Here is a 27,523-nt window from a genome sequence, read left to right as displayed (position 1 = left end):
ATGATGAAGAAACAATGAATACTTTTGGCCTTGTTTTTCTATGATAAAGTATAATTGTCAGGTGTGTTGTCACACATTTTAATCTAAAGTAATGGTATACAATAATATGCATTGTACATCGTAGCAATTTTGAATGACAGCTTTTTAACATTGCAGGAGTTGATGCCTTGGGATCACCCTTATTATAGTGGTGTCCTCCGTGCAGAGAGGTAAGATATGATATCGCATCACCTCTTTATTGGCAGGTATGATTTCTGTAAGTTTTGTTGCTAGTTTCATTAATTTTGGATTTGGGCCAGCAATGTGCTGAAATGCAAAGCCACTGTGAAACTTTGCATGATCCTAGTGGTATGACTTGATTCTTAAATCGAAAGTATTTTATTTATTCTGTGGGGATTAATGCAGAAATGGAGATAATTTGGTGACAAGTGTATGGTTAATTCATGCATTTCATGGTTGTTTGGGAGCAATAGAAATGGTTGCAATTGTCGGGAATCTACAGGGAAAATTGAGAAAATTCTAGACACTCCAGGGGCGACTCTCCCATCCCACTGTGCTGCATTTGTAGTGCAGTGGGCCAGGAGACTTGGGCGGAGACTGTTTTGCGGGCTCCCAGCTGGTCGCCATGGCCTTCGCGCATCTCCCAGCATCGGATTTCTGGTGCTGTCAGCTGCCTGTGTTCAGCATCTAATTTCAATATACTTTAAATGCCATTTGCGGACCCGGGACTGAAATCTCCAGGCCCCCCCCCCCTTCCCGCCACCCCCAGACCAGGACTATTTCACTCCAGCGGGGTTTACAATGGCTCCCCGCTTGCAGGGAGCTGGTGGGCTAACCTTACTGAAGTGAAGGGGGGCCATAGAGGCCCCCCATAAGGTTGGGTGCCGGGGGGTGGTGCCCCCTGGGCATTGCCAGCCTGGGTCCCTGGCACTGCCCACCAGGCATTGGGCAGTGCCAGGGAGGTGATGGCTAATGGGGGTTGGGGCCTATGGGGGAGGGGGGGGAAGAGAATCTGTCTGGGTTGGAGGTCCCACTGCCACTCTGCATTTGGGCTGAGTGACAGAGAGAGGGGGAGACCAGTGATTGGGGCTGGCCATTGGGCAGGGGAAGGTGGTCAGCCTGCTGGGGGGTCTGGAGCTACCGGGGGGGGCGGGGGGGGGGGGTCACATGGCCAGTGATGTGGAGGTCGTGGGGCTGGCCATCAATCGGGAGGCCGGCAGTGTGGGGCTGCCGGCTCATGCGCCAATCTGACAGATCAGCGCATGCGCAGTGGCCTGCTCAGCACTGTGCTGCCGTCCTCTCCAGCGGGAATAGGCCCCACCCACTGCTTTTTGAACTGATTCACATTAGTGCACTCTGCAATGCACAAAGCATGGGAGATTCATTTTGAAACTCCCGCTGAAAAAACCAGTGATTTACTCCAATTTTTACATGGATTCGTTTTGAATTTCTTTGGGAGAATCGCCCCCTCCTTTCATAGCTTTTGGTAATTTATTCCTTTCATTCTAATTTTAAATAAAAATGTGCTTTTATTTAATCTCATTCTGCCAATCTCCAAAGTATGCATCTTGGACAACCAGAAATATCTGAAAGCCAAATGGACTGGATTTTCTTTAAGCCGGATGACTTGTTTTAAATGGTATTTTCCCAAATGTCAGAGTTTCCACTGGCAACGGTTATTGGCAGTGGCATCTCGGAGTAAGTTTTAATTGCGGATAGATTCCAGATAGGAGAGTTACTTTCCCAGGTTAGCTGACCTTTGCAGGATGCTGGGGTGATATAAGTAACCTCAGTTTAAGATGAGAAAATTCACACAACATAAAATAGTACAACGCGGAAGGGTGTGTTGATTCTGTGCCAGCTCCATTAGAAACCAGTCCAGTTCGTCGCATTCCCAAGTTCTTTTCCCATATGCCTGCAATTTTTTCTCTTTGTTTTTTAAAGCTACTTTTGAATTTGTGTCCACCTGCCAGGCAACATATTCCAAATCTTAGTCACAATTGCATAAAGTTTTTCCTCCTGTTGACTCTAGTTTCTTGCCAAACACCTTTAAATCTGTGCCCTCTGGTATTTCACTCTGCAATCATTGGAAACAGTTTTTCTTTATTAATTCTATCTTAACCTTCATGATTTTAAACACTTCCATCAAATCTCCTCTTAGCTTTGACCGCTGTAAGGAGAATACCTCCCACTTTCCCACTCTATCCAAGCAACTGTCCATGTCCATGAAATCATTCCAGTTGATTACTTTCTGTACACTCTTCTCATCCTTCTTAAAGTATGGTGCCCAGAATTGGAAACTGTGCTAATTGTTGGAGCTGGACTAGTGTGTTATATAAAATCAGTATAACTTCCCAACTTTAGTACTCTGCCTCTCTTTATAAACCCAGGATCCCATATGCTTTATTAATTGTTGAATTAACTTGTCCTGACAATTGCAAAGTTGCCTATTTTTTGCAGCCTTTTTAAAATTAGTACTATTTAGATTATATTGGCTTTCTTAATTTTGCTTTCCAAAATGTATCACCCAAACTTTCTCTGCGTTGAATTTATCTGTACATTCCACCAGTCTTCTGCACCCTGTACAGGTCTATCAGTATCTTCCAATATCAGCCTTGATTGATTGGCAGAGCAGACTCGATGGGCCGAGTAGCCTAATTCTGCTCCTATGTCTTATGGCCTTCCTTACAGTTACCTTCCAAGTTTCGTGTTGCCTGCAAATTTGAAATTGTGTCCTGTGCCCCAAGTCCAAGTCATTTAATGTATGTTCAAAACAGCGGTCCTAGTTCTGAACCATGGGGAGCCACCACTCCCCACTTCAGTCTGAAAAATAACCATTCACCACGGCTGTTTTCTATCCCTCAGTTAATTTTGTACTAACGCTGTTTCTGTACCTTTTATCCCATGAGCTTCAATTTTGTTAACGAGCCTTTAGTGTAGTACTTTATAAAACACTTCTTGAAAGCACATATACACAAAACCAACTGCACTATCTTCATCCCCATTTCTGTTATCTCATCACAAACTCAAATTGGTCAAATATGATTTAAATCTGTGGTAGCTCTCCATCATTAGTCCATACTTGTCCCAGGAGCTATTAGTTTCTTCACAAATTATTGTCTATCCTACACTGATGTTAAATCAACTGGCTTGTAATTGCCAGATTTATCATTTTTCTCCTTTTTGAGTTAGGATGTAATATTTGCAGTCCTTCAATTTCCTGGCATCACTCCTGCATCTAAGGAGGATTGGGAAGATTGAGGCTAATACCTCCGCAGTTGGTACCTACTTCCCTCAGCAGGCTAATTGCATTCTATTTGGGCTGGGTGATTTATCCAATTTAATTATTGATAGCCTTTCTAGTATCTCTTTATTTTTCTCATCACATATAAGAACATTGCAGCAAGAGAAGGATGCATGGCTCCTCGAGTATGGCCTCCCCAATTGTATAAGTTCATTGCTGAACTTTATCCTCAATTCCATTTTCCCAATGATCTCCATATCTCTCATTTCCTCCATCCATTTCAAATATCTATTTATCTTAATCTTGAGTATACTCAGTGATTTAAGCATCCACAGTCCATTGGGAAGGGAATTCCACAGATTCATATCTCTCTGACCACCTATCCTGAGACCATGTCCCCTCGTTCAAGACTGTAGCTAGGGGTAACAACCTCTTGGCATCTATCCTGTCAGTGAGATTACTCTTCAATCTTGTAAAGTCCAGAGTGTAGTATAATTTGTGTAATCTGAGAACTTCCTAAATGGCTATACTGTTGGTAATATCGCCCTCCTTGATAAACATCATGCAAAGTACTCATTTAGTACTCCAGCCATGACTTCTGCCTCAATTATTAAATCTCTATTTTGGTCCCTAATTTGGCCCATTGCGTCTCTAACAGCACCTTTATTCTTAATATTCCTGTGGAAGACACGCGAACGCATGGAATCCTTGCAAGTTAGCTGCCATTTATTCTGTCCCAACTCTTTGCCCATCTTATTTCTTTTTCATTTCTGTGTATGCTCTGTTTACAACCTGATTCTGTCTGTATTATCAAACTGACATCTATCATATGCCCTTTACTAATTTGAATTCATGGTCATTAGCACCATTACGCTAAAAGTGTGCACATGTGAACATTGGAAGAGGGAGAGCGTGGCTATAGGAAAGGATTACTTTTAAACATTACATTTTTAAAGCAAAGTATATTTGTGCTTGATTAAGATACTTGGAATTGCAGAATTGATACAGTGCAGAAGGAGCCATTTGTCCCATTGTGTCTGTACTGGTTCTTCAAATGAACATTATGGGGGTGTCAATTTCCTGCCTTTTCCCTGTACCCCTGCACATTGTTTCTTTTCAAATAATCAACTAATGACCTCTTGAATGCCTCGATTGAACTTGCCTCAGCCACACTTCCAGGCAGTACATTCCAGACTCGAACTACTTGCTGGGTGAAAATGCTTTTTCTCGCATCCTATTTGCTTCTTTTGAAAATCACTTTAAATCTGTGCCCTCTCATTCTCTATCTTTTTGAGTTGGAATGGTATCTCCCTATCTACTCTGTCCAGCCCCCTCATGAGACTGAGATGAAAGGTGTCAATGATCCCAGTCTATGACTGACTCAAATTTGTAATACCAACTCTGGTTAAATACCATAATAAGCTCATATAAAAGTCATGTTTTTTAAATGTAGACCATATAATTAGGGAAAATGTAGGGGGTTAATTTGTACACTCGATTAACTATTGCTTTAGTGTATATATAATAGTGGGAATATAAATTGCAATGAGTTGTAAGTGTACATACACCAAAAAAGCCACAAAGAGGCAGTGTTGAGTGAAACCAGATTCATAAATACAGAAAAGAAACAACACCTTAAATGAAGAGGCACAAAGTCACCACTTGTTTTCCATGCAAATATCCCTTGAGTTTGAGGTGCCATTAAATTTGCATTGCATTGATATAAGTTTTTTTCTGTATATATTTGACCAAAAAAACTGAAGAATTCTCCTTAATGTAACGAAACCACCACTATTTGTTTAGCAGTTGTTTTTAACATATTTTCCATTCTTTCCTTGATGTAAGAATATCACAATATGAAGAAATGTTTTCAATACTCTTGTTTTTTTCCCCACTTGTAGTTAGCATTAAAGACCTGTCTCACAAGTGAACTCTTACTTCCCTGGTGTTAGGGTAAGGTGATTTGGGAAGGGGACTGAGAATGGCTAGTAGCTCTGCTTCATTTTGGAAGCAATTAAATTGAGTTCCTGAAAATGGAGTTTTAGCAATTAAGAGACAAATTTAAAAACCTGACAGGTTAGGATTAGTTTTGGAACAGGGCTTCACCTGAACAATACTGTGACTATTGTCCTCAGTGGGAGAGTTAAGTACAGTACATAATGATTTATGCTAACATGATAGTACATTTGTACCATCAGGTCTGCGCTGGCTCTATTTAAAGCAATCCAGTCGGTCCCATTCATCCCACTCTATTCCTGTAGTCCAACAAATTTATTTGCCTCAAATGTTTATCCAGTTTCCTTTTGAAATAATTGATTGTCTCCTCTTCCACCACCCTCGTGGACAGAGTGTTCCAGGTCTTTGCCAGTTGCGTTTTTAGAACAAACAGTTCTTCCTTTTATTCTACCTGTTTCTCCTGCCCAGAAACTTACATCTGTCTTTCTCAACCTTATTGCTATCAGCTAATGGGAATAGCTTTTCCTTGCCTTCATTTTCTAAACTTGTAATAATATTGTACACAGCGATCAAATCTCCCCTCAATCTCCTATGCTCCAAGAACAGCCACAGTTTTTGCAAATTAACTTTGTAGCTAAATTCCCTCAACCCTGAACCATGCTGATAGATCACTGCATGTTTTTGAGGAACTTGAGATAGAGGTTTGGATAAGTTAACTGCAGTTAGTGCTAGATCAGTTGCTATCTTTAAATCTGAGAGAGATAAGTTTTTGTTAAGATATTAAGGAATATGGGCCAAAGTCTTGTGGTTAGGCCACAGATCAGCCATGATCACAGGCTTGATGGGCTGAATGGCCTACTCCTGTTCCTGTCATCCATTGTTCGGTTAGTTTTTCTTGTCAAACTTTGGTTCCATTTTATCCTGGCTAGATCCTCTATCAACCGATTTGAGGTCCAATTTAGATGTTTCACTTGAGATTGTTCCTTGCTCTTCTCCATTACTAAGCTAAACTTTATGATGCAATGGGCGCTTTTACCCAAATGTTCTCCATAGGCATCTACCTGGTCCACTTGATTCTCCAGCAGTAGCTCCTTCCAAGTTGGACCGAGAACAAATTTGTCAAAGAAGTTCTACTGAACACATTTATGAAATTTCTCTACCTCTTTTCATTTTACTCTTAACATTGGCCCAGTTGATATTTGAGCAGTTTACGTCCCCTAACATCATCACTCTGTGATTTTCCTCCAGATTCCTCCCCCCTCTCTACTCTCTTTCCCTTATTTGGAAACCTATGGAATACACCCAGTAGCATGATCATACCCTTAAGAACATAAGAAACAAGAGCAGGAATAGGTTATTCGGCCCCTTGAGTCTGCTTCACCTGACTAAAAGATCATGGCTGATCTGATATGGTAAGAAGTTTAACACCAGGTTAAAGTCCAACAGGTTTATTTGGTAGCAAAAGCCACACAAGCTACCAAATAAACCTGTTGGACTTTAACCTGGTGTTGTTAAACTTCTTACTATGTTTACCCCAGTCCAACGCCGGCATCTCCACATCATGATCTGATATGGCCTGAACTCCACTTTCCTCGTGACTCCCTTGTCGATCAAAAATCTGTCAACCTCACCCTCGAATATATTCAATGGTCCAGCCTCCACTGCTTGCTGGGGTAGAGACCAATGTCCCTCTGAGAGAAGTAAGAAGTCTCACCGCACCAGGTTAAAATCCAACAGGCTTAGTTGGAATCACGAACTTTCGGAGTGCTGCTCCTTCATCAGGTGATCATATTCAAAGCTGCTAATTCTTGCATTAGGTGGACACCTTGGGTGTTTGGCTGCCAGTTTGACAGATGGTACATTTTCAATGGGATATTGGAAGATTATGCCTGAAAATTGGTTCCCCTAGCTGCTATTTTCTGCCCTTAAAATGCAGTGCAGTAGAGGCTGATTTCTCTTTAATAATGTTATCTGCAGCATGTAGAGCTTTTAATGCCATTAAATTTACTTATCCTTTATCATGACTTCAACTTGAGTGCAGTTGCAGACTTGTTTTAAGAGTATTCATATGCTACATATTTTGTGATGGTTTCAAACCCTCGAGGGACAACATAATCATCTGTTATTCAAAGAATGAAGAGACAAATAATAAAGCTCTCGCTCATTCATCACTTCACAAATTTAAGTTCTAAATGTTTTGAAATCTTTCACATTATCAAATAAATTACAGATTGTAGGTCAAATCAAATTGTTTTGTAATTATCACTTCATCTTGTAAATGTTGGCGCAGTTATTTTGTTAAAACATGTTTTAAATATTCTGAAAGTTCATATTTTGTAAGAAAAAATATTATGGATAATTTTGAAGTAACGTTTAGTTTTAAAAGAGGAGTAATGTGCATACTGTATTATCAACTGAATTGACTACCTTGAAGCCATTTGCAAAACCAAAGTCATATGAAAATTGTAATTTCACAAAAAGATAATTTGTGACCTTAAAATAAACTATCCCACCCTAATGAGAAGGAAATTCTGTTTAGTGCTCACCTTAGGTAACAGAGCTGTCAACGTTGGGCAAATTCTAGGTGTGAATTGTATACCTGACACACACACCTGGTTAAAAGTAGGCATATCGGAAAGTGACATGAATATAGCCAACCCAACGCTTATCCACATTGTTATTTAAGGAGACATGCTATAGAAACTTTTCATCTTATGCCATTCAGGATGGTTACAAGAATACCAAATTTCAGAGGGAACAATGGTTTATGCACCATGAGGAAAGGAAACTGAGGCAAGTAGACTGATCAAGGCATTATCACTCACTTGCGCAAAGGTTAGACCAACAGGTGAAGCTAGTTGTTTCATGCTGCTACTATGCATTATCAACATGAGTGGTATTCTCCACAAAAATAAATAATATGGCATATGGATTTGTGCTGGTATGATACTGGGTATGCAGTCTGTATGTTCAAAGACTGGTGGATCATTTCAAACAGCATGTCCCTTTGGCTGTTTGTAACAGGCAGAGTACTGACTGTACTCAACCAGCTTGTGCTGCAAAACTCAGAATATCGTGTCCAACATTAGACATGATTTTGTGATTGACAAAAACTTGTTGAACAATCCCGATTGTGCTAAGAATTACACTAATGGCCAATTTTAAATTATCATTTGAACTCCCAATCTGACTTACCAGAAGCTACATATATACAAAGCCCTGTCCTCTGCAAGAATATGTCTAGACATTGTGTCTTTTTCAATTAAACAAAAGGTTAGGGGATAACTGTCCCCTGTGCATTTTCCAAGGCAATATTTCAACTAATCAGAGTCCATTTGCCACCCAATCAGCATCCTTTTGTGATGCAGTATAAATTGATGTTCCCCCTTGAAATCTGGTATTCTAGTGCCTGTCCTGATGAGTGTAAGATGAAAAGCTTTGACAGCATGCCTCTTTTTTTCAGCAACACTCAAATTTTGTACTACCAAGCAACTATTTATTTTTTTGTAATCATGCAAAATTCAGTAATATTTTGTAATCTTTCCCTTCTTTACACAGCCATCTTGCTGTGGCAGTTGTAAAGAGAGTATGACATTGCTTTGATGCTGGCCACCCAGCACTCAGAGTTTCATTGAAAGTTCTATAGTTTGGTCTTGAGGTTTAATGCGGGATTTTTACGATGGCTGTATGCCCAAACCGCCACACTATTTCTTGCTTTCTTTACATTCCAGCAAATGCAAAGAGCTGTTGGGCACTGCTTCCATTTTGCACACTGTTGCTAGGCCCACCTGCTAGAGGCCATTCATACAGTCTTCAGCTTATGAATTCGGGAAGTATCATGTGGCAAAACCAAAAGAGAAAACGCTGGAAAATTTCAGTAGGTCTGGCAGCATCTGTAAGGAGAGAAGAGCTGACGTTTTGAGTCCAGATGACCCTTTGTCAAAGCTAAAGGGCATAGAAAGTGGGAGCTATTTATACTGCAGGGTGAGGGAATGAAAGATGAGCCATAGCCACAGAAACCAGGGGAAAAGACTGCTAATAGCTGTCCACAGAGAGAATAAAGGGTGTGAATGGCCAAATGGCAGAGAAGCTGTAAGCTGTGACAGCTGAAGATGTTGGGGAAGGGGGGGAAAATTGGGACAGAGGTAGAATGTAGAGAAGGGGAAGCGGTTGGTGGGGGGGGGGGGGAGAAAAGGGAAGGGGGAAGGAGTGGGGGTGGGGAAGACAGACAATAAAGAAATAAAAGGTACAGAACAGTAAAAAATTAAGTAAAATAGAATGAAAAGAAAGGGGGCCGAGGTGGGATAGGGCAAATCATCTGAAGTTTTTGAATTCCATGTTGAGAGTGGAAGGCTGTAAAGTGCCTGGCCGGAAGATGAGATGCTGTTCTTCCAGTTTGCGTTGAGCTTCACCAGAACATTGAGCTTCACTGGAACAACTTGGAACAATCTAGATCTAATATGAAAGCTTAAAAGAAATTTGGTCAGTTACCAATTTATGGGGCGGCATGGTGGCACAGTGGTTAGCACTGCTGCCTCACAGCACCAGAGATCTGGGTTCAATTCCGGCCTCGGGTCACTGTCTGTGTGAAGTTTGCACGTTCTCCCTGTGTCAGCGTGGGTTTCCTCCGGGTGGTCCGGTTTCCTCCTTTACAATGATATGATACAGAAGGAGGCCATTTGACCCATTGTGCCATTCAATTAGCCTCATTCGCTTGCCCTTTCCTCAGCCCTGCAAATGTTTCTGCTCCCAAATAGCTATCTAATTTCCTTTACAAAGTTATTATTGACTCTGCTTCCACCACCCTTTCAAGCAATGCATTCCAGATCATCATAACTCATGTCATTGCTGGTTCTTTTGCTGATTCTCATCAATCTGTGTCCTCTGGTTACTGACCTTTTGGCCACTGGAAACAGTTCCTCCTTACTTTTTACTTAACCTGTAAAAAAAACCTCATGGTTTTGAACATCTATATCCAAATGTTCCTGAACCTGTTCTACGCTGAGGAGAACATTTTCTCTAGTTTCCCCATGTACCTGATGCCCATCACTCTGCTACCATTCTAGTAAATCTCCTTTGCACTCACTCTTAAGATCATGACATCCTTCCCAAAGTATAGTGCTCCAAATTGGACAAAACACTTAGGGTAGGATATTCCCGACCGAGTTCAACGGAGATTTCCATTGTCGATTCTGTGGCGGGTGAGGCGGTAGAGTTCTGGTGTCAGTTGAAGCCTTATTGGTGTTTTATAAAAGTTTAGAATAACCTCTTTCCTTTTGTACTCCAAGGATCATGCATCACTTCCTAACAGTCTTCTCAACTGTATTATTTTTTATATTTAAGTTATTCAAGCATGAATGAAATGTAGAACGATGCTCCTTTCCCCAGGAGATATATAATGGAAAAATCTGAACTGGCCGACATTTTGTTTCAGAAGTTGTTTGAAGGCTTGAAAAACCAATTGTTTTTGTTAGAACTGCAAGGTGACTTGATAGAGGTGTTTCCAATTATGAAAGGATGGAACAAAAATATTTCTAGAGGTTTTGGTCTAAAACAATGGGGCGTAGGCATGAGATTAAGTGCAAGAGATTCAGAACAGAGAGCGAGTATTTTTATTAGACACAGCAGAGTTGTGAGGCTGTTAAATACACCACTGAGGTTAACAGTTGAAGCAGACACTATGGGAGGAATTTTAACCTTCAGAACAGGCAGGTTTAGTTTAGGTGAAATGTTAAAAATCGGAATCCTAACTCCAACCTGTCTACTTTCAGTTTTGACAGAAGGAGTGAGTGGGTTAGACCCACCCGTTCTCTCTTCCCGCCGAGTTAATATCCATTTCTATGTTAGCATTTTAAAAATTAGATAGGCTAAAGGAAAGTCGATAAAGGAATATAGAAACAGAGGGGTCGCATGGGAGTAAGGCCACTGCTTCTGGGTGATGAACATTTAGGCGGGTTGGTTTTATTTAATGGAATGTTTTCTTGTAATTTCTGTATAATTACGTTAATTCTACTTGGTCTAACTGCTACAAAACTAACATTAGAACTGGGATTATCTTCAGATTCCATTGTGTCTCTTGAGCTGAGTCCAAATTGTTTTTGGTCCACTTCAAGCAGGCAAATCTAATCCTAGGGACAGGAAAAATAAATCATTGCTTAGCCCAAAATAATCTTGCTTACCCTCGACATGTAATTACTTCGATCCCGCATTTCTGTTCTCAACGTGTAGAGCTCGAGGCAAAGTTTTGAATTTCATGTGAGTTAATAACAAAAAGGTGAATTATGAGAGAGATTTCTCTGATTCCCAGCCCTCTTGCCCTGTAGTATCCCAGTGACACACATCTCTTGAGGTTTTAATATTCTTCTCTTTCAAGTTTTCATGCAACTATTGAAGTACTATCTTTTCTGCTGGCTGACAGGTAAAATGGGATGCAGATTTTTCTTGACAGTTGAAAAGAATAGGTTTTTTGATAGAAGATCAAGAGGTGCAGATGTCAGGTGTGTGAATGGCATGTATTTCACGAGCAACAGAAACTAAAGTTTGCACACTCTGGGTTTTTAAAAAGACATTTCCTTTTGTTTGGCTACATAGTTTTTAAAGTATTGGGGCTTACACAGCATCTTTGAGGGTCTTAATATGAAAAAAATGTATATTTTTAAGCTTTTATGTGTATGTGTCTCACAGATACAACACCACTTGAAACTTGAATGCTAATATTGCCTTGACTACCCTTTTTATGTAAAACGTATCAAAAGAATAATATTTCCTTCTCCAAAAATAGGAATGTATATATAGCTTGCAATCGTCTCTTACAGTTTGTCTTAACAAATGGTTGATGAGAGATAAAGATTGTCTAGCTTCTTTGAAGCTACTAATTAAATCAAGGAATATTGGAATATGGGAGCTGTTTTTGAATCAGCGAATATTGTATAAGCTACCAAGAGAAATTAGCAGTTTTGTTTGCTAGTTTTGGGTAAATAGATGGAGTTGTCCAATTTTAAGATTTCTTAAGTGGTGCCATGCAAGTAAAATCTTGAGTTTTATTTTTGTCTGGAAGGCATGGCTGAATGACTCCCTTGTCATAGTTAACAGAGTACAATTTGCAGAGAAAATAAATCTGTAATAGAAAATGTTTTAAAAGGCTCTGTGTGATCTGGTTGGTCTTTAATGAAATGTTCATAATTGGAATTAGGCAAGTCACCTTAAATAGAGCTCTGACGAAGGGACATCCAGACTCGAAACGTTGACTCTATTCTCTCTCTACAGATGCCGTCAGACCTGCTGAGATTTTCCAGTGTTTTCTGTTTTTTGTTTCAGATTCCAGCATTGCTGTATTTTGCCTTAAATAGAGACTGTGTTTGTATGTTTTAACCCATGTGCACATTTGGCAGTGCATCATAGAATCCTGTAGGACCAGTTTTAGTGCATCAATTAATTAGGCATCCTTCCTAGAGCTAATACTGATGAAAACCTCTAAGCTGCTTGATGTAATTTTACTAAACTTCTACTTAACAAAACTTCTCAGATTTCTTATCTGGTGGTACTTAATGGTCTTTTCTAATCCTTACTGCTAAGGAGAAGAACTAAATAAATTTTATAATGGATACATTTATTTTATATAGGTAAAGTGTCCATGTTTTTTCCTACAATCAGTTGAATCTTTTTATAAGCAAGATGGTGATGGAATTGCATGATGACCTTTAAGAACTTATGTCACTTAATTTACATTAGTAAATTTACACTAGTAATTAGTAAGCCCCAAGAGAATAACAGAATTAAAATGGCAATGCTGACATAATGTGCCATGTCGTTTGTTATACTCATAAAAGCATCCCAACATTAATCGCAACACAATGCAAGGTTAGTTGAAAACAAGTGTTGTCAAATGGGCAAAGGTCTTACCAGGTAAGAGTACTTTTGAGCACTGTGTTTAACTGGCATCATGCAAAACATAAATTTATGCTAACATGGTTGGTATAAATAGGAAAAATAGAAATGTAATTTACTGGCATGTTTTATTATGTAACCTGGTCCCGCTTACAAACAGTATAAATATCAAACATGCATTCTAGAAAATACAAGCTGATTTGGTTTTAGAAGTTGTAATTCATATAGGCGATTGGAGTAATCACTTTTTAAGATCGTCAGTTCACTACATCTCATTAGTATCAGCGACTGATATCTTTGATTGTGATTGTATTTATAGAGGTGGCAGTATATGTTGCTTGTAAAATTACTAATTCTATTTGATACATACAAACAATACTCATCTTGGGATGTGTTTTTCTTATCAGTTTAACCTTTACAGAATTTAAATGTTTCAATACTTTACTATCCTTTGGTGTCTCTGTTCATCTAAAAAAAAGTTCACACTTTCCATACAATATATAAAGCAGCCACACATTGGTATATGATGTACATTGCAGATTTGCTCTGATAGAATTAATTGACTTTTTCATTCTTCATTCATTATCTTCTGGTTACCTGTTGGCTACCTAATAATAAGTCCACGTGTGTTGTTGTCAAAGAAAAAAATTGCATTTATATAATGTCTTATATCCTTGCAACATGGCAAAGTTCTTCTTTGAATGCAATCACTGTTGTTGACAAATTGTTTAGTTTCATGAATGGCAAATTAAATCAATGACCAGTTAATTTGATCATGATAGTTGAAGGAAGGATGTTAGTCTATCTGAAATGCTCCCTGTTCTTCACTGAATACTTCAAAGAGATATTTTATGTGCATCTGAATGGGCAGATGTAGTTTCAGTTTAACATCTAAACCAAAAGACTCTATCTTCAACAATGCAGCATTCCCCCTGTCTGACATTGAAACCTTTGTTAGTTTGTGTTCAGGTCCTGGAGTGAGTCTTGAACCCTCAACTTTTTTACTTGGGTGAAGCAAGCTACCACTATATCTTCTTGCGACAGTATGTAGAATCACTTTAGGATGGAATTGGCACAAAAATGGTCATGCCTGACAAGAATAGATGATAACTCATAGAAACTGGATGAGAGGACATGGCATAAGAATTTTTCCAGCATCCAGAGAACTCTTCAAACCAGAGTAAATAAGATTTTGTTTTAGCTGGATAAGTAACAGAAAACTTACCAGTGTCATGTGCTTCTCAGTTGTACAAATTTAGCTGCTTGAGGTCCAGCAGTTACCCAACACATAAATGGAATTCCTGAAACTTGTGTCCTCCTCCAATTTGAACAAATGATGGCTCTCCCTCTCTGTCTCCATCTATTTCTTTATCCCTCTCGTGACATCATATTGAGCTTGGGGATCCAGGTAAAATATGCCTATGTTGGAAGGGGGCTTAATGGACTTGTTCCTTCCAAGAAGGTGAATGTATAATGAAATTTCTCCTTGGAGAGACGTAGGATGAGAGGAGACCTAATAGAGGTGTATAAGATGTTGAGAGGCATAGATCGGGTGGACTCTCAGAGGCTTTTTCCCAGGGTGGAAATGGCTGCTACGAGAGGACGCAGGTTTAAGGTGCTGGGGGGTAGGTACAGGGGAAATGTTAGGGGGAAGTTTTTCTCACACAGGATGGTGGGCGAGTGGAATCGGCTGCCGTCAGTGGTGGTGGAGGCAAACTCAATAGGGTCTTTTAAGAAATTCCTGGATGAGTACATGGGACTTAATAGGATGGAGGGTTATAGGTAGGCCTAAAAGGTAGGGATATGTTCGGCACAACATGTGGAGCCGAAGGGCCTGTTTTGTGCTGTAGTTTTCTATGTTTCTATGTAAGTGTTAGGATCTCTGTAAAGACCTATAACTTTAAAAAGCAAATTTGAACTACCAATTGTTAGCTCAAAGAATGACACAACACAATTTCAAGTTTTAAAACTCTGCCTATAACAAGTGACTAAAAGAACACCACAGACTGAACACTTTTTGTTGGCAGTTTATACTTCAATTACAGAAAGTGACTTTCCTCTTGTGTACTCATTACCCATCACTCTCTTCATGGAATTACAATCTTTTTAGTACATAGTCCATTGTTGTTTCCAGCTCCCAATAGGTTTTCATATTGCTGTTTCACCAAGTGGAAACTATGACCATCTCCGGACAGTTTCCTTAATCCACCACCAATAGTTCCGATGATTCTTCTTGCCCCAGCTAAACACCAAGACAAATCTCCCAGAATCTTTAGATGGCTGCAGAATTTGACTGGCTACAGACTCTGTCCCTCCTGCATCTGGCTGCCATGACTCATAAAGTCAAGCAGCCTTTTCTCTTTGCTAAGCATAGTAATGCAGAGGCGGTCTTACCAAAGAAATTTGAAGTGCTGAACGAGCGTGAAAATGGAAGAGAATTGTTTTTTTGGGCGAGTAAAAAAAATCAAATCTTACCTCCCTGTGGAAAACAAAATGCAAGATCTGTTTCCCGCCAGCAGAGGTAAGGGGGCGGGGCCTAGGCTTGCTGAAACATAGAAAATAGGAACCGGAAGGACCTTCGAGCCTGCTCTGCCATTCATTATGATCATTGATCATCCAACTCAATAACCTGATCCTGCCTTCCCACATAGCCTTTGCAATAGCACAGAATACAGATTTGTCTGTCACTGCCTCCCCCAGCTACTGTTGCGTCACTGATCCATGCATTGGCACTACCTGACAATGCCCATCAACCAGCCAGCAGAGTGAGATGGTAGGATCACCCCCTGTGTGTCTGAGATGTCATTGAATGTAGGAAAGCCTGATGTCAAAAATCTCTTCCTCTGCTGCCTTCTCCATGTCATTATGAAACATATAATCTTGCATTTGGGTAGGAATGTTAATTAGCGATCCTTAATCTCAACTCTTTTTCATCTTCGAAGTACATGGACTGTTTTACAACACAGCTGTTCAGTCTAATACTAACAACACCTTTCTGGGACATTGGGAAACTCAAGTCTACTTGTTGCAAACCCAGAGACTGCTGCCATTGTCTGCAAATGCACCATCTCCTCAGTAAAACAATGCAAGTCTCCCTTTGATCTTCAACAATCAAATCACCCAGGGTTACTTACTGGTAAATGTCTCTTCCAAAGTAAGATGGGTGCAGAAATGGCTGGTGACACATGCCTACTTATGTGATGCACTTGAATAAAAACTTTGTTTTGTTGTGCATAATTCATCATTAAAAGTTTGGGAGAGAAGTAGGATCAGGATTCATCTTATCCTCGGGATATTGAACCCAGTACGTCCTTGATTGAAAATGCAAATCACTGAAGTGGATCTGAGGTTATGGTATGATACCTGAATGAGAAAATCACCCAAATACTCATGTTTTGTGCAGAGGTAGGCCAGATAAAGTCATTCAAAACTAAATCAAAAATATCAAGTCACCTTAATTCAAGTATCACAGGGATGTGGTAAATATGCTGATTCAAATTATCTTCTGAACCATCTTTGCCAACGCGTTTCTAAGAAAGACATTTTGCAGCTATATTGATAAGTGTGATTAAGTTTACTGTGGCGTCACAATGATGTCATGGAGTAAAACAGTACAACTGCATGCACCGCGTTGACAGCAAATGCAGTCAGCTTGCTGTCAGGCAGGTTGAGAACAGGTGGGGGTTTCGTGTAGTGTGACCTCCACCATTTGGCTTAGGCTTGCAAAATTCTACTAACTGTCCTGGCTTAAGACAATTCACACCTCTTTAACCTGTGATTATCCCTCTCTCCACTCGCACTGTCTGTACCTGTAAAGACTTGATTACCTGTAAAGACCCGCATTCCAACCATTATCTTGCTATTGCGTCTCTGTTTATACATGCCATGTTTGTGAACCCACCTCTCCACACACCTGATGAAGGAACAGTGCTCCAAATACTCGTGATTCCAAATAAACCTGTTGGACTTTAATCTGGTGTTGTGAGACTTCTTACTGTGCCCACCCCAGTCTAACGTCGGCAGCGCCACATCATAAAATATAATGGCTCTGAACGTCCGAGCTCAGGGGCAACATTATGCTCCCAGAAAGTTCCCAAGTGACAGGTGTAAGGATTGCCCGAGAAGTTCAAACTTTTGACAGACAATTGCCCTACGCAGGGAGACATCATATAATGTGATTTAAATCAGACTTTGGATGGTTCTGACAGTAATGGGGGTTGCAGAACAATTTTGAAGAATTAAAACCACTTTTTCTGGGTTACTATAGCACTGACCCACCCCAAGCCTTCCACGGGACTCACCATCGGGCCTCCTGACTGTTCTCTTCAAACCCCCTCCATGCATTACACCTCCAACACCCCTGATTGCCATCCCCATTGATTACCCTCCTCTGGCCTCCCAATCCTGCACCCCCAATTGTGCCCACTTACTGTATAAATGTAGCTTCTCCCTGGCTGCTCGAAGCAGTTGGGACCTTAAACTTACCTGCTTTATGATAGCTGGTGTCATTTTTAAAAAAGGGGCGCATCCTGCAACTTTGGACAGTAGGTCATGAGAAACCACTGCATCAAACAGATTTTACCTGGCCTCAGGTCGAGCAAAATAGGAGTGGCCTGATTTCCAGGTAAAGCAGTGGCAGTACAACCCAATTGCCACCCCACTGGAAGTTACAGCCCATCTTGTAAACCTCGTAATTGTACCATAGATATATGTCCTACACAAATTATTTAATATATAGATATCTGATTTTGGTTAAAAAATAATGATTTTAAAGTCATTAATTTTGAGAATGGATTTTACTAAACCCAGATATTCCTATTTGTGCAAATATAAAACTCCATTGTGCCATTCCTTTGGTTTGTCATATTTAGAACAACATTTTTATAGAAAATTTTCCAGACAACTTTTCAACAGATCTTATCTTGTACATCTATACAAATGAGAATGTGAAATGTAGGTTTGACATGTTACTGTAAGAATGCAGATTCTACTCGGGCATGTAAAAGGCAATGTAAGTGATTGACGAGCAGTGGAGTTAAGTTAAATGCTTTCTCAATTTGAAGACGGGTTAGGCGAGCAATACTCTATGAATCCGTGCTGGGTTCATTTTTGCCCTTGATGCATATAATCAATTAGAACTCCAGCATGGGGAGCACAATTTAAAGTTTGCTGATGACGTAGAAATGAGGTTTTGCAGCTGTGAGGAGAACTAAAAAAAACTAAAAGAAGGTATAAGCAGATGAGCAGAATGAGTAAAAGGAATAGGAATACACAATTTTTAAAAAGTGGTGGTTTGCATGAAGAGGTTGAAAGCTTAACCCCTTGAAAGTAGGAGTGCAGGCAGATAAAGCCGTAAGATGGTCAATAATATTTTAAGATTTCTAATTAGCAGGCGGCACGATGGCACAGTGGTTAGCACTGCTGCCTCACAGTGCCAGGGACCTGGGTTCGATTTCAGGCTTGGGTCATTGTCTGTGTGGAGCCTGCACATTCTCCCCATGTCTATGTGGGTTTCCTCCAGGTGCTCCGGTTTCCTCCCACAGTCTGAAAGTTGTGTTGGTTCGGTGCATTGACCCGAACAGGCGCCGGAATGTGGCGACTGGAAATTTCACAGTAACTTCTTTGCAGTGTTAATGTAAGCCTACTTGTGACTAATAAATAAATTTTAACTTTAAATTTTAGCATAGGAGTAAAGAAATAGTGATAGATTTATGCAAAACAGTAAAGGACATTAAAGGTATGCATTGCAAACATAGCAAATCATATTGAGTTATATCAACAATCTGAAATGATGGCTATGGTGAGAATCTTACAATGCTGGAGCAATTTCTAGTGCATCAGAGAGGTCCAAGAAAATATTTCATTGAAGTTTTTAAAGTCATGATGTTTTGTTAGGATGAAGAGAGAATGGCCTTTTCATGGAATAATAAAACACAGAAGGAGGCAATTAGGCCAAAGTTCTTACAGTTGATTTTATCTGGTGAATCTAGGCTGTAGGGGGGAAGCAAAATTAACCAAAACTGAGGAAGAAAATAAACACAAGCAGTTGGAAAGAGATTAAAAGTTCTTGAGATACAAAGGTTGTCTGAATTACATGGTCCAGAGGTGAATAAAATGGCTGCAGAATTGGAGAGAATACAGTGAAAGTCAGTGAGAGAATTGACCAAAGAGAACCATGGAAGTTAATATTAAGAGCACAGAGTTACCAGGACAAAATTGTTTTCAGTTAGTATTAAACTTGATATGTAGTAAAGCAGGAGATCAGAAATTGAAATGTTACGGGTGTAAGGATCCTGGAAATGTGTTAATGGAAGATCAATGGAAATCAAAACAGATATTTAACAAATTCATGGAAGAGAAGATATTGAAGAGATATATCCTGAAATGGTTAATAGTAACATGAATAATGCTGAAATAAATAAAAGCAAAGTGTTAAAGATGTTAGGCTGACTCCAGGACCTGATTAGAAACATCCAAGGATCCCAAGGCAAATTGAGAAAGTAGTTGAATAAGGCCTAGAAATTATATTTCAGGGTTCAGTTAAGAGTTGATATATGCTAGAGGAGGGAGTTTAATGTATTACCCATTCTCAGAAAAAAGACTTGCTTTAATTATAGGCCAGTTAATTTAACACCTGTAGTAGAGGGAATTTTGGAATCTTTAATTATACATGAAATGACTAACTGAATGAAAGCATAATATCTAGAAAGCAGCCTGCAAGGATTTCTGAAGGGAGAATTATGTTTGACAAACCTGAGGGTTCTTTTAGGAGATTATTGGTTTAGTGGGAAATCATAGCAGATTTAAGGGTTGGAAATTCATTAAGATAAAAGAGCTAATGTCCCAAGGGAAGATAAGTGTGGCCGATGCCTACAAGGTCCATGAGAGTTTCTTAATTGATATCATTAAAGAAACACGTTCAGGCTGCACCAGTAGCCGCCTGTGGCACTATCTACTGCTGTGGAATAAATGCGGTCCACGTATCACTGCCTGAAGTGACACTATAAGAACAACATTTTAGCTCATTGACTTACAAAACGCCATTGACCTAATGCCACATGGGACAGTAACGGAAAATGTTAAGGGCTTGTGAAATTAGGGTAAGGGTAGCAAATTAGATTAAAAACTATTTAAGAGGGAAGAAACAAAAGTTAGGTGTTGAGGGTAATTTCTTAATGAGTAGAAGTACATAATCATAGTCTGGCAGAGTTTTGCTCTGGGGCTGCATCACTAAGTCAGTGATTTGGATATAGGGGTAGAAAAGATTGTGTCCAAATATATGGATAATTTTGAAATACAAGGTATAGTAAACAACTATGAAGACCAAAGGAGGCTGCAAGGGAATGTTAATAAATGGTAGAATGGATGTAAAGTGACATATAGAATTCAACAATGCAAAGTATAAGGTTGTGCATTTTGGTTAAAAAAATTGAAGTAATTGTACAGTGAACAGAAGAATGTTTGTCGATCTGGAACAGTGAGATTTGGAGCTTTTGCTTCAGAGTTTTAAAGGCAGTACCTCAGTGCTCCTTCATCTCAGGAATCAGTGGAGTGAACCTTCTCTGAACTGCTTCACAAGTAAGGAAACCAAAATGTACACAGTACTGCAGATGTGCTCTTACCAGCAACTTATCCAATTATAGCTAAATTCCCCACTTTTATATTCCATTTTCCTTGACAATATTCCATTCACCTTCCTAGTCACTTGCTGTGCCTACATATTAACCTTTTGTGATTTATGTACCAGGGCACCCAGATCCCTCAATACCACAGAGTTTTCTTAGATCTTAGAAGATCTTTGAATCCCTACAGCACAGAAAGAGGCCATTCAGCCCATCGAGTCTGCACCGACCACAATCCCACCCAGGCCCTACTCCCATATCCCTAGATATTTACCCACTAATCCCTCTAACCTACGCATCTCAGGACACTAAGGGCAATTTTTTAGCATGGTCAATCAACCTAACCTGCACATCTTTGGACTGTGGGAGGAAACCCACGCAGACACGAGGAGCTTTTTGCAAGCTCTCTCCATTTAAATAGTGTACTACTTTTATGTTCTTTCTGCCAAAGTGGACAAGGTCACATTTTCCCACATTATACTCCATCTGCCAATTTTCATCCACTGACTTAACCTATCTAAATCCCTTTGTAGACACTGTCTTCCTCACAATTTGCTTTCCTACCTCCTCAATTTGCTTTGCTTCCTGTGTGTTATCAGCAAACTTAGCAGCTATACTTTTGGTCCCCATATCAAAGTCATTGATGTAGATTGGAAATAGTTGAGGCCTCAGCCCTGATCCCTATAGCAGTCCACTGATTACAACTTGCCAACCTTAGAATTACCCGTATATCCCTATTCTCTGCTTCCTGTTAGCCAACCAATTCATTACCATGATGATATCTTTTCTCTACACCATGAGCTCTTATTGTGTAGTAACCTTTGATATGGCATCTTATCAAATGCCTTCTGGGAATTCCAAATACATCCTTATTCACATTACTTGTCACTTCCACAAAGAACTCTAATAAGGATTTCACAAAACCATGTTGACTCTGCCTAATTATGTTCAGATTTTCTAAGTGTCCTACCATAACCTCCTTATTAATCGATTCCAGCAATTTCGCTACAATAGACGTTAGTCCAACCGTAGTTTCCTAGTTCACGTCTTCCTCCTTTCTGAATAGAGGAGTTATGTTCGCTATTTTCCAACCTGAATAGGATCGTTCCAGAATCAAGGGAAATTTGGAGAATTAAAATCAATTATCTCAGCCGCCACTTTTTTTAAGATCCTAGATTGAAGTCCATCAGGTCCTGATGACTTGTCAGTCTTTAGTTCAGTAATTTTCTCAGTACCCTTTCCCTGCTGATTGTAAAGTTTCTCCCTTTCACTATTTTGATTTGCAGATATTTGTTAAATGCTTTCATGTTTTCTTATTTTACATTATTAATTTTCCAGATTCTCCCGAGAGGACCCATCTGTTTTTGTATTTCTAGCTAACTTTCTCTCGTACACTAATTTCTCCCTCATTTTTTATCCCTCCTTATTACTTTTCTAGTCATTTTTCTTGCTGCTTTTAAAATTCTATCTGATCTACTGACCTACCACAAATCTTTGCAGAGTATTTTATTTCAATCTGATGGTATCTTTAATTTCCTTGGTTAGCCAAATATGATGTGGAGATGCCGGCGTTGGACTGGGGTAAACACAGTAAGGAGTCTAACAACACCAGGTTAAAGTCCAACAGGTTTATTTGGTAGCAAATAAACCTGTTGGACTTTAACCTGGTGTTGTTAGACTCCTTAGTAGCCATATATGAACCGTCCTTTCACTGGAGTGCATCTTTGCTGCACGTTATGAAATATCTCCTTTTAGAATCAAGTCCATTATAATTCTCAATGGGGTTCTGGCACGAAACTGTGGAAACCAGGTACCTTCTCACCTTGCTATGACAACCCAGTGGGTTATTGGCCTATCACTGACTTGTATCAGTGTCTGCAGGTCTGTGGAGTCTCAATGCTCCCTTCCCCTCTCACACCAGGCCACTTGGGTATTTTGTTCTTAAAGTTGCCGGCACTCATGTAAATGTGGGGGCAAGGATTCCAGGGCATACCCCACAGTAGAAATCTGGAGCAGAGGAGGCCTCAGTTTTCCTTGTGAGATCCAAATGAACTCAAACTGGCTCCTCCTGGCCCCACAAAGCTATGTAAAAATAACTTGACTTGAATGGCCTGATGATGGCCTTTGCTTCTTAGTTTAAAATTTTGTAAAAAAAGCTTAGTAAAAATTGGCATCACTAAGTCAGTGATTTGGATATAGGGGTAGAAAAAATTGGCATTGGCGGAATCCTGGCAGGATGTTAACAGTTGAATCACCTATTGGATTTTAAATGCTTACCCATTTGGTTTCTGCCAGAGAGGTCAGGTTAAAATCCTTCCCAGGTTAAGTATGTGGTTAAAGGAAAAGGGGATAAAGGGAGAACAGAACAGAGCAGGCATAGAACAATTACTTGTGTAAGATAAACACCAAGTTGGAGCATTGAGTCAAATTACCTCGTGCTCCTGTGAAGGCCAGTGAAAACTAGAGGACCAGCACCTCATCTTTGGGATACTTTGAAACATAGAAAATAGAAATGAGTAGGCATTCAGCACTTCGAACCTGCTGCAACATTCATTATGAGCATAGCTGATAATCCAATTCAGTAGCCTGACCCCTCCCCCCATTTCCTTTGATCCCCTTAGCCCTAAGAACTATATCTAACTCCTTGAAAACATACAATGTTTTGGCCTCAACTGCCTTCTGTGGGTGAAGAAATTTATCTTCATCTGAATCCTAAAAAGTTTACACCCTATTCTTAGACTATGACCCATGATTCTGGATACATCTCGCACCATTGGAAACATTCTTCCTGCATCTACCATGCCTAGTCCTGTTAAAATTTTATAGGTTTCAATGAGAGCTCCCCTCATTCCTCTAGACCCCAGCAAATATAATCATAACCGACTCAATCTTTCCTCATACATAGTCACCATCGCAGCAATCAGTCTGGTTAAACTCTCTGCACTCTCTCTATAGCAAGAACGTTCTTCCTCCGATATGGAGATCAAAACTGCTCAGAATATTCCAGGACCAAGGCCCTATATAATTGCAGTAGGACACCCCTGCTGCTCTACTCAAATCCTCTCGCTATGAAGGCCAACGTATCATTTGCCTTTACTGCCTGCTGCACCTGCATGTTGCAGCCGTTGGAACTCAACATTGAGAGTTTGACAGCTTTAAGTTGTGACCATTTTAGACTCCTTTTAACAAAAAGAAATCCCATACATGTATTGCCTCAATGCAAACCCCCCCCTCCCTCTCCCACACTAAGCTATCTGGGTCTTTTGTTCTTAAATTTGCTGCATTTTGTTACAATCTCTCACAGCTATACTTTAAAATCTAATACGGTCAGTTCTGCTGAAGAGCCAGAAGGACTCAATGTTAACTCTGCTTTCTTTCCGTACAGATGCTGCCAGACCTGCTGAGTTTTACCAGCATCCTCTGTCCTTGTTAAGTGTTTAATCTCTATAGTAGTTCTGTCTAAATCGTACAAAATTTTGCACTTATGGTTTGTTACTTGAAAGCTCGCAAAGATGGAATATAAAAGGAGGGGTTTTAAAGTAAACAAAAAAAATCAGGGCAACTATGATTGTTATATCACCCATTTTCAAGATTCCTTGCGTACTTTTATTGTAGCCAGTAATGGATTCACTTCAGCAGTTTGGTCCGGCATGTTGAATTTTCATTCTATGGAAAGTGAATTATGGTTACCTGTATCATATTTGGCATATATAATGGAACAATATGTATTTGTATCTACTATAAGACCTCTTGGCGCAATGTGAGGAAAGTGAATAGACTCTATGTTTTTTTAAAAATCAGTTTCTAATGCTTTCTTTTTGGTCTAATTTTCAGGTTTAACATAGAGCCTTGTCTGTATAGCCCATTTTTCTCTTTGGGGGCCTGTATGGACGGTTTGAATCTGCTTTTCACCCAGCTATTAGGTGTCTCACTATATGTAGAAGAGCCAGAGAAAGGGGAAGTTTGGTCTGACGATGTCCAAAAACTGGTGAGTTAATGTTGAAGTACTTTTAACTGTAGTAAAACTCCTATTATAAATTCAGAAACAGAAAATGCTGTAAAACTCAGCAGGTGTGACCTCATCTGTGGAGAGAGAATAGAGGCAATGTTTCGAGTCAGGGACGAAGGGTCATCTTGACTCAATGTTCTTTCTCCACAGATGCTGTCAGATCTGCTGAGTTTTTTCAGCATTTTCTGTTTTTATTTCAGATTCCAGCATCCGCGGTATTTCGCCTTTATCCTATTATAAATAGTTGTGGACCACCTTATTAAGATTTGAGTTCCTGAAATAATCACAAGATTTTAATATTGGCAGACTTGTAATATGTTTATTCCTTTGAGGCCTCCCATTTAAACTTTGAAAAACTTTAAGAATTAGCATTCTTAATTTTGGTTTCTTCTGTTTTATGTTATTGAGTCTCATAAATTGTACGGGCCTATGCAGACTACTGGGGAGAATAGAGGGTTATGGACTCAGAATTAAGGGGCAGTTGAAAATTGTAGATCCTCATTTAGAATTCAATAAAGGGATAAGTGAGTTAAGTTTGACAGGTGGTTCTTATGCCAGCTGTCTTTATTCGTGATTAGTTCCACCAAAATGAATAGATTGCCTGATCAAGTTTATGATTTAATGCTTGGTGAAACTGTTCTTTTTTAAAACACTTCAATTTAAAAGTTTTAGTGTATTTAAATTAGAGTCTGCAAAAAACAACCTTCTTTGAATAGTTTGTATGTTATTAATGTCTGATGGAAAGTGATTCTTTAACATAAATTGTTTTGAAGTTCTGCTGGAATGATCAATGTTGTTCTTATTTGCTAGGCTGTGGTTGATGAAACAGATGGACTTGTTGGATACATTTACTGTGATTTCTTCCACAGATCTGACAAACCCCATCAGGTATGTCCTCACTAGTATTTTGTTTCATGTATTTTATACCAAACATTTAGATGAATTCACAAACTGAGCCAGTGTATTTATATGGCTGGTCTAGTTCGGATTCTAGTCAATGGTAACCCCAGGATATTGGGGAGATTCAGTGATGACAGTGCCATTGAATGTTGAAGGGCGAAGGTTGGATTCTCTCTCGTTTGAGATTGTCGTTGCCTGGCACCTGTGTTGTGCAAATGTTATTAGCCACTTATCAGCCCAAGACTGAAAGTTGTCCAGACACAGACTTTTGTATCTGAGGTGTTGTGCATGATATTAAAGACTGCCACATCAGTGAACATCTCCACTTCTGAACTTATGACAGTCTTTGAAGCAGCTGAAGGTGGTTGGGCCTTGGACACTCCCCTAAGGAACTCCTGCAATGATGTCCAACCTTCCTTTGTGCTAGGTATGACACCAACCAGTGGAATCCAAGATAATACTACCTCTTAGGTTGGGGAAGCATTAAGCTTCACTTTCGTTCAATGCTCTTATTAGCGAGCTGGCTTCAACAGACTGGCCCCAGGTCAAGACAGCTCTTTTGGATTAGATAATTTTTTTGTACAAGCAGAATTATCTTGAGGTGCAAATTGAAGACGAGCTTGCAGCATCAGATGTGCTCAACTTGCAGTCCATTTTGTGTATCAGCAGCTGACCAATCAGCATGTAGTTGTTTGAATGATTTTCCTTATGCCGGTTTTAGTATACACTGCTAGCCATGGCTGCCTCTTCCTGCCAGGCATACTTACCGACCTTTAGGAAAAGTGCAATAAAGTGCCTAAGCTAATATTCTTCAGCCATTTCAGCTCTTTTAACTTGGCCATCCATTAAAAAGAGGATTAAAATATTAAATTGCACCATCATTTGCCCACAGGCTCTCTTTCCTGCCTCCGCATTTGTTTTTGCCAACTAGTGGTGCATGCTTGTTACTTCTATTGGATTTGGAAAGGATACCAAAAGTTGTGATTCTCAGATTTTTTGAAAGGCTTGCAAAATGTTTTGTTCCACAAGTATTAATTTATCTCCCTGTTTAACATCCCTTTGAAACCTTGAAGAGATGTAGTCCTGGCAGATTTTCTGCCCCTCCGCTCACCTCCAACTTTAATCAGCTCCACGTAGGATGCACAACTGCACACTATCTGACTGCACACTTTATCTAATTAGAGTGAACCCCAGAAGAAAAGTTCAAATTTAACAGTGCGCCTGTTTTCAAACCTTGTCCTACACTCTGATCTCTCTCTCGCGCAACAAACATTACTAATGAAGTATTTGTACATATGACAACAAATGAATAGAAAGCTGAAATGCAGTAAAAGTTACCATAATTTTCTTTTCATGTTCTGATGAGCTGTTTGATGCAGTCAGCTAGCCAAAATGTTAGCACGGTAGCACAGTGGTTAGCACTGCTGCCTCACAGCGCCAGAGACCCAGATTCGATTCCCGGCTTGGGTCACTGTCTGTGTGGAGTTTGCACATTCTCCCTGTGTTTGCGTGGGTTTCCTCTGGGTGCTCCGGTTTCCTCCCACAGTCCAAAGACGTGCTAGTTAGGTGCATTGGCCATGTTAAATTCTCCTTCAGTGTACCTGAGCAGGCGCCGGAATGTGGCAACTAGGGGATTTTCACAGTAACTTCATTACAGTGTGAACGTAAGCCTACTTGTGACTAATAAATAAACTTAAACTCAAATAAACTTAAAATGTTATGCCTTCACCTTTCATAGCAGTTGTGTAATAATTTGCAATTCTGACAGCCTGCTTATATATACAGCTAACCGTAATCAAATTCCATTCTTTGTTAAATGCTGCGCTCAAATATTTCAATCATATAACCTATCAAAAAGAATCCTTTACAATAGGAATTTGAGGGCTGACTGAGCTTGCTTTATAT

At 39.8% G+C, this 27,523-nt stretch overlaps 1 protein-coding gene across 1 annotated transcript in view; it reads left to right on the top strand.

Annotated features, from left to right (window-relative positions):
* Positions 1–27,523, top strand: part of mipepa (mitochondrial intermediate peptidase a) — a 131,907-nt gene that overhangs the window by 43,738 nt on the left and 60,646 nt on the right. The window contains exons 10-12 of the mRNA XM_078222145.1: positions 157–209; positions 24,544–24,697; positions 25,529–25,606. Of these exons, the coding sequence (XP_078078271.1) occupies positions 157–209; positions 24,544–24,697; positions 25,529–25,606 (285 nt within the window). The remainder of the gene's footprint in view (positions 1–156; positions 210–24,543; positions 24,698–25,528; positions 25,607–27,523) is intronic.

The sequence above is a fragment of the Mustelus asterias genome, chromosome 10 (assembly GCF_964213995.1).
Source record: "Mustelus asterias chromosome 10, sMusAst1.hap1.1, whole genome shotgun sequence".
NCBI lineage: Eukaryota > Metazoa > Chordata > Chondrichthyes > Carcharhiniformes > Triakidae > Mustelus > Mustelus asterias.
The sequence above is the reverse complement of the archived record's forward strand: the minus strand, read 5'-3'. Positions and strand labels throughout refer to the sequence as shown.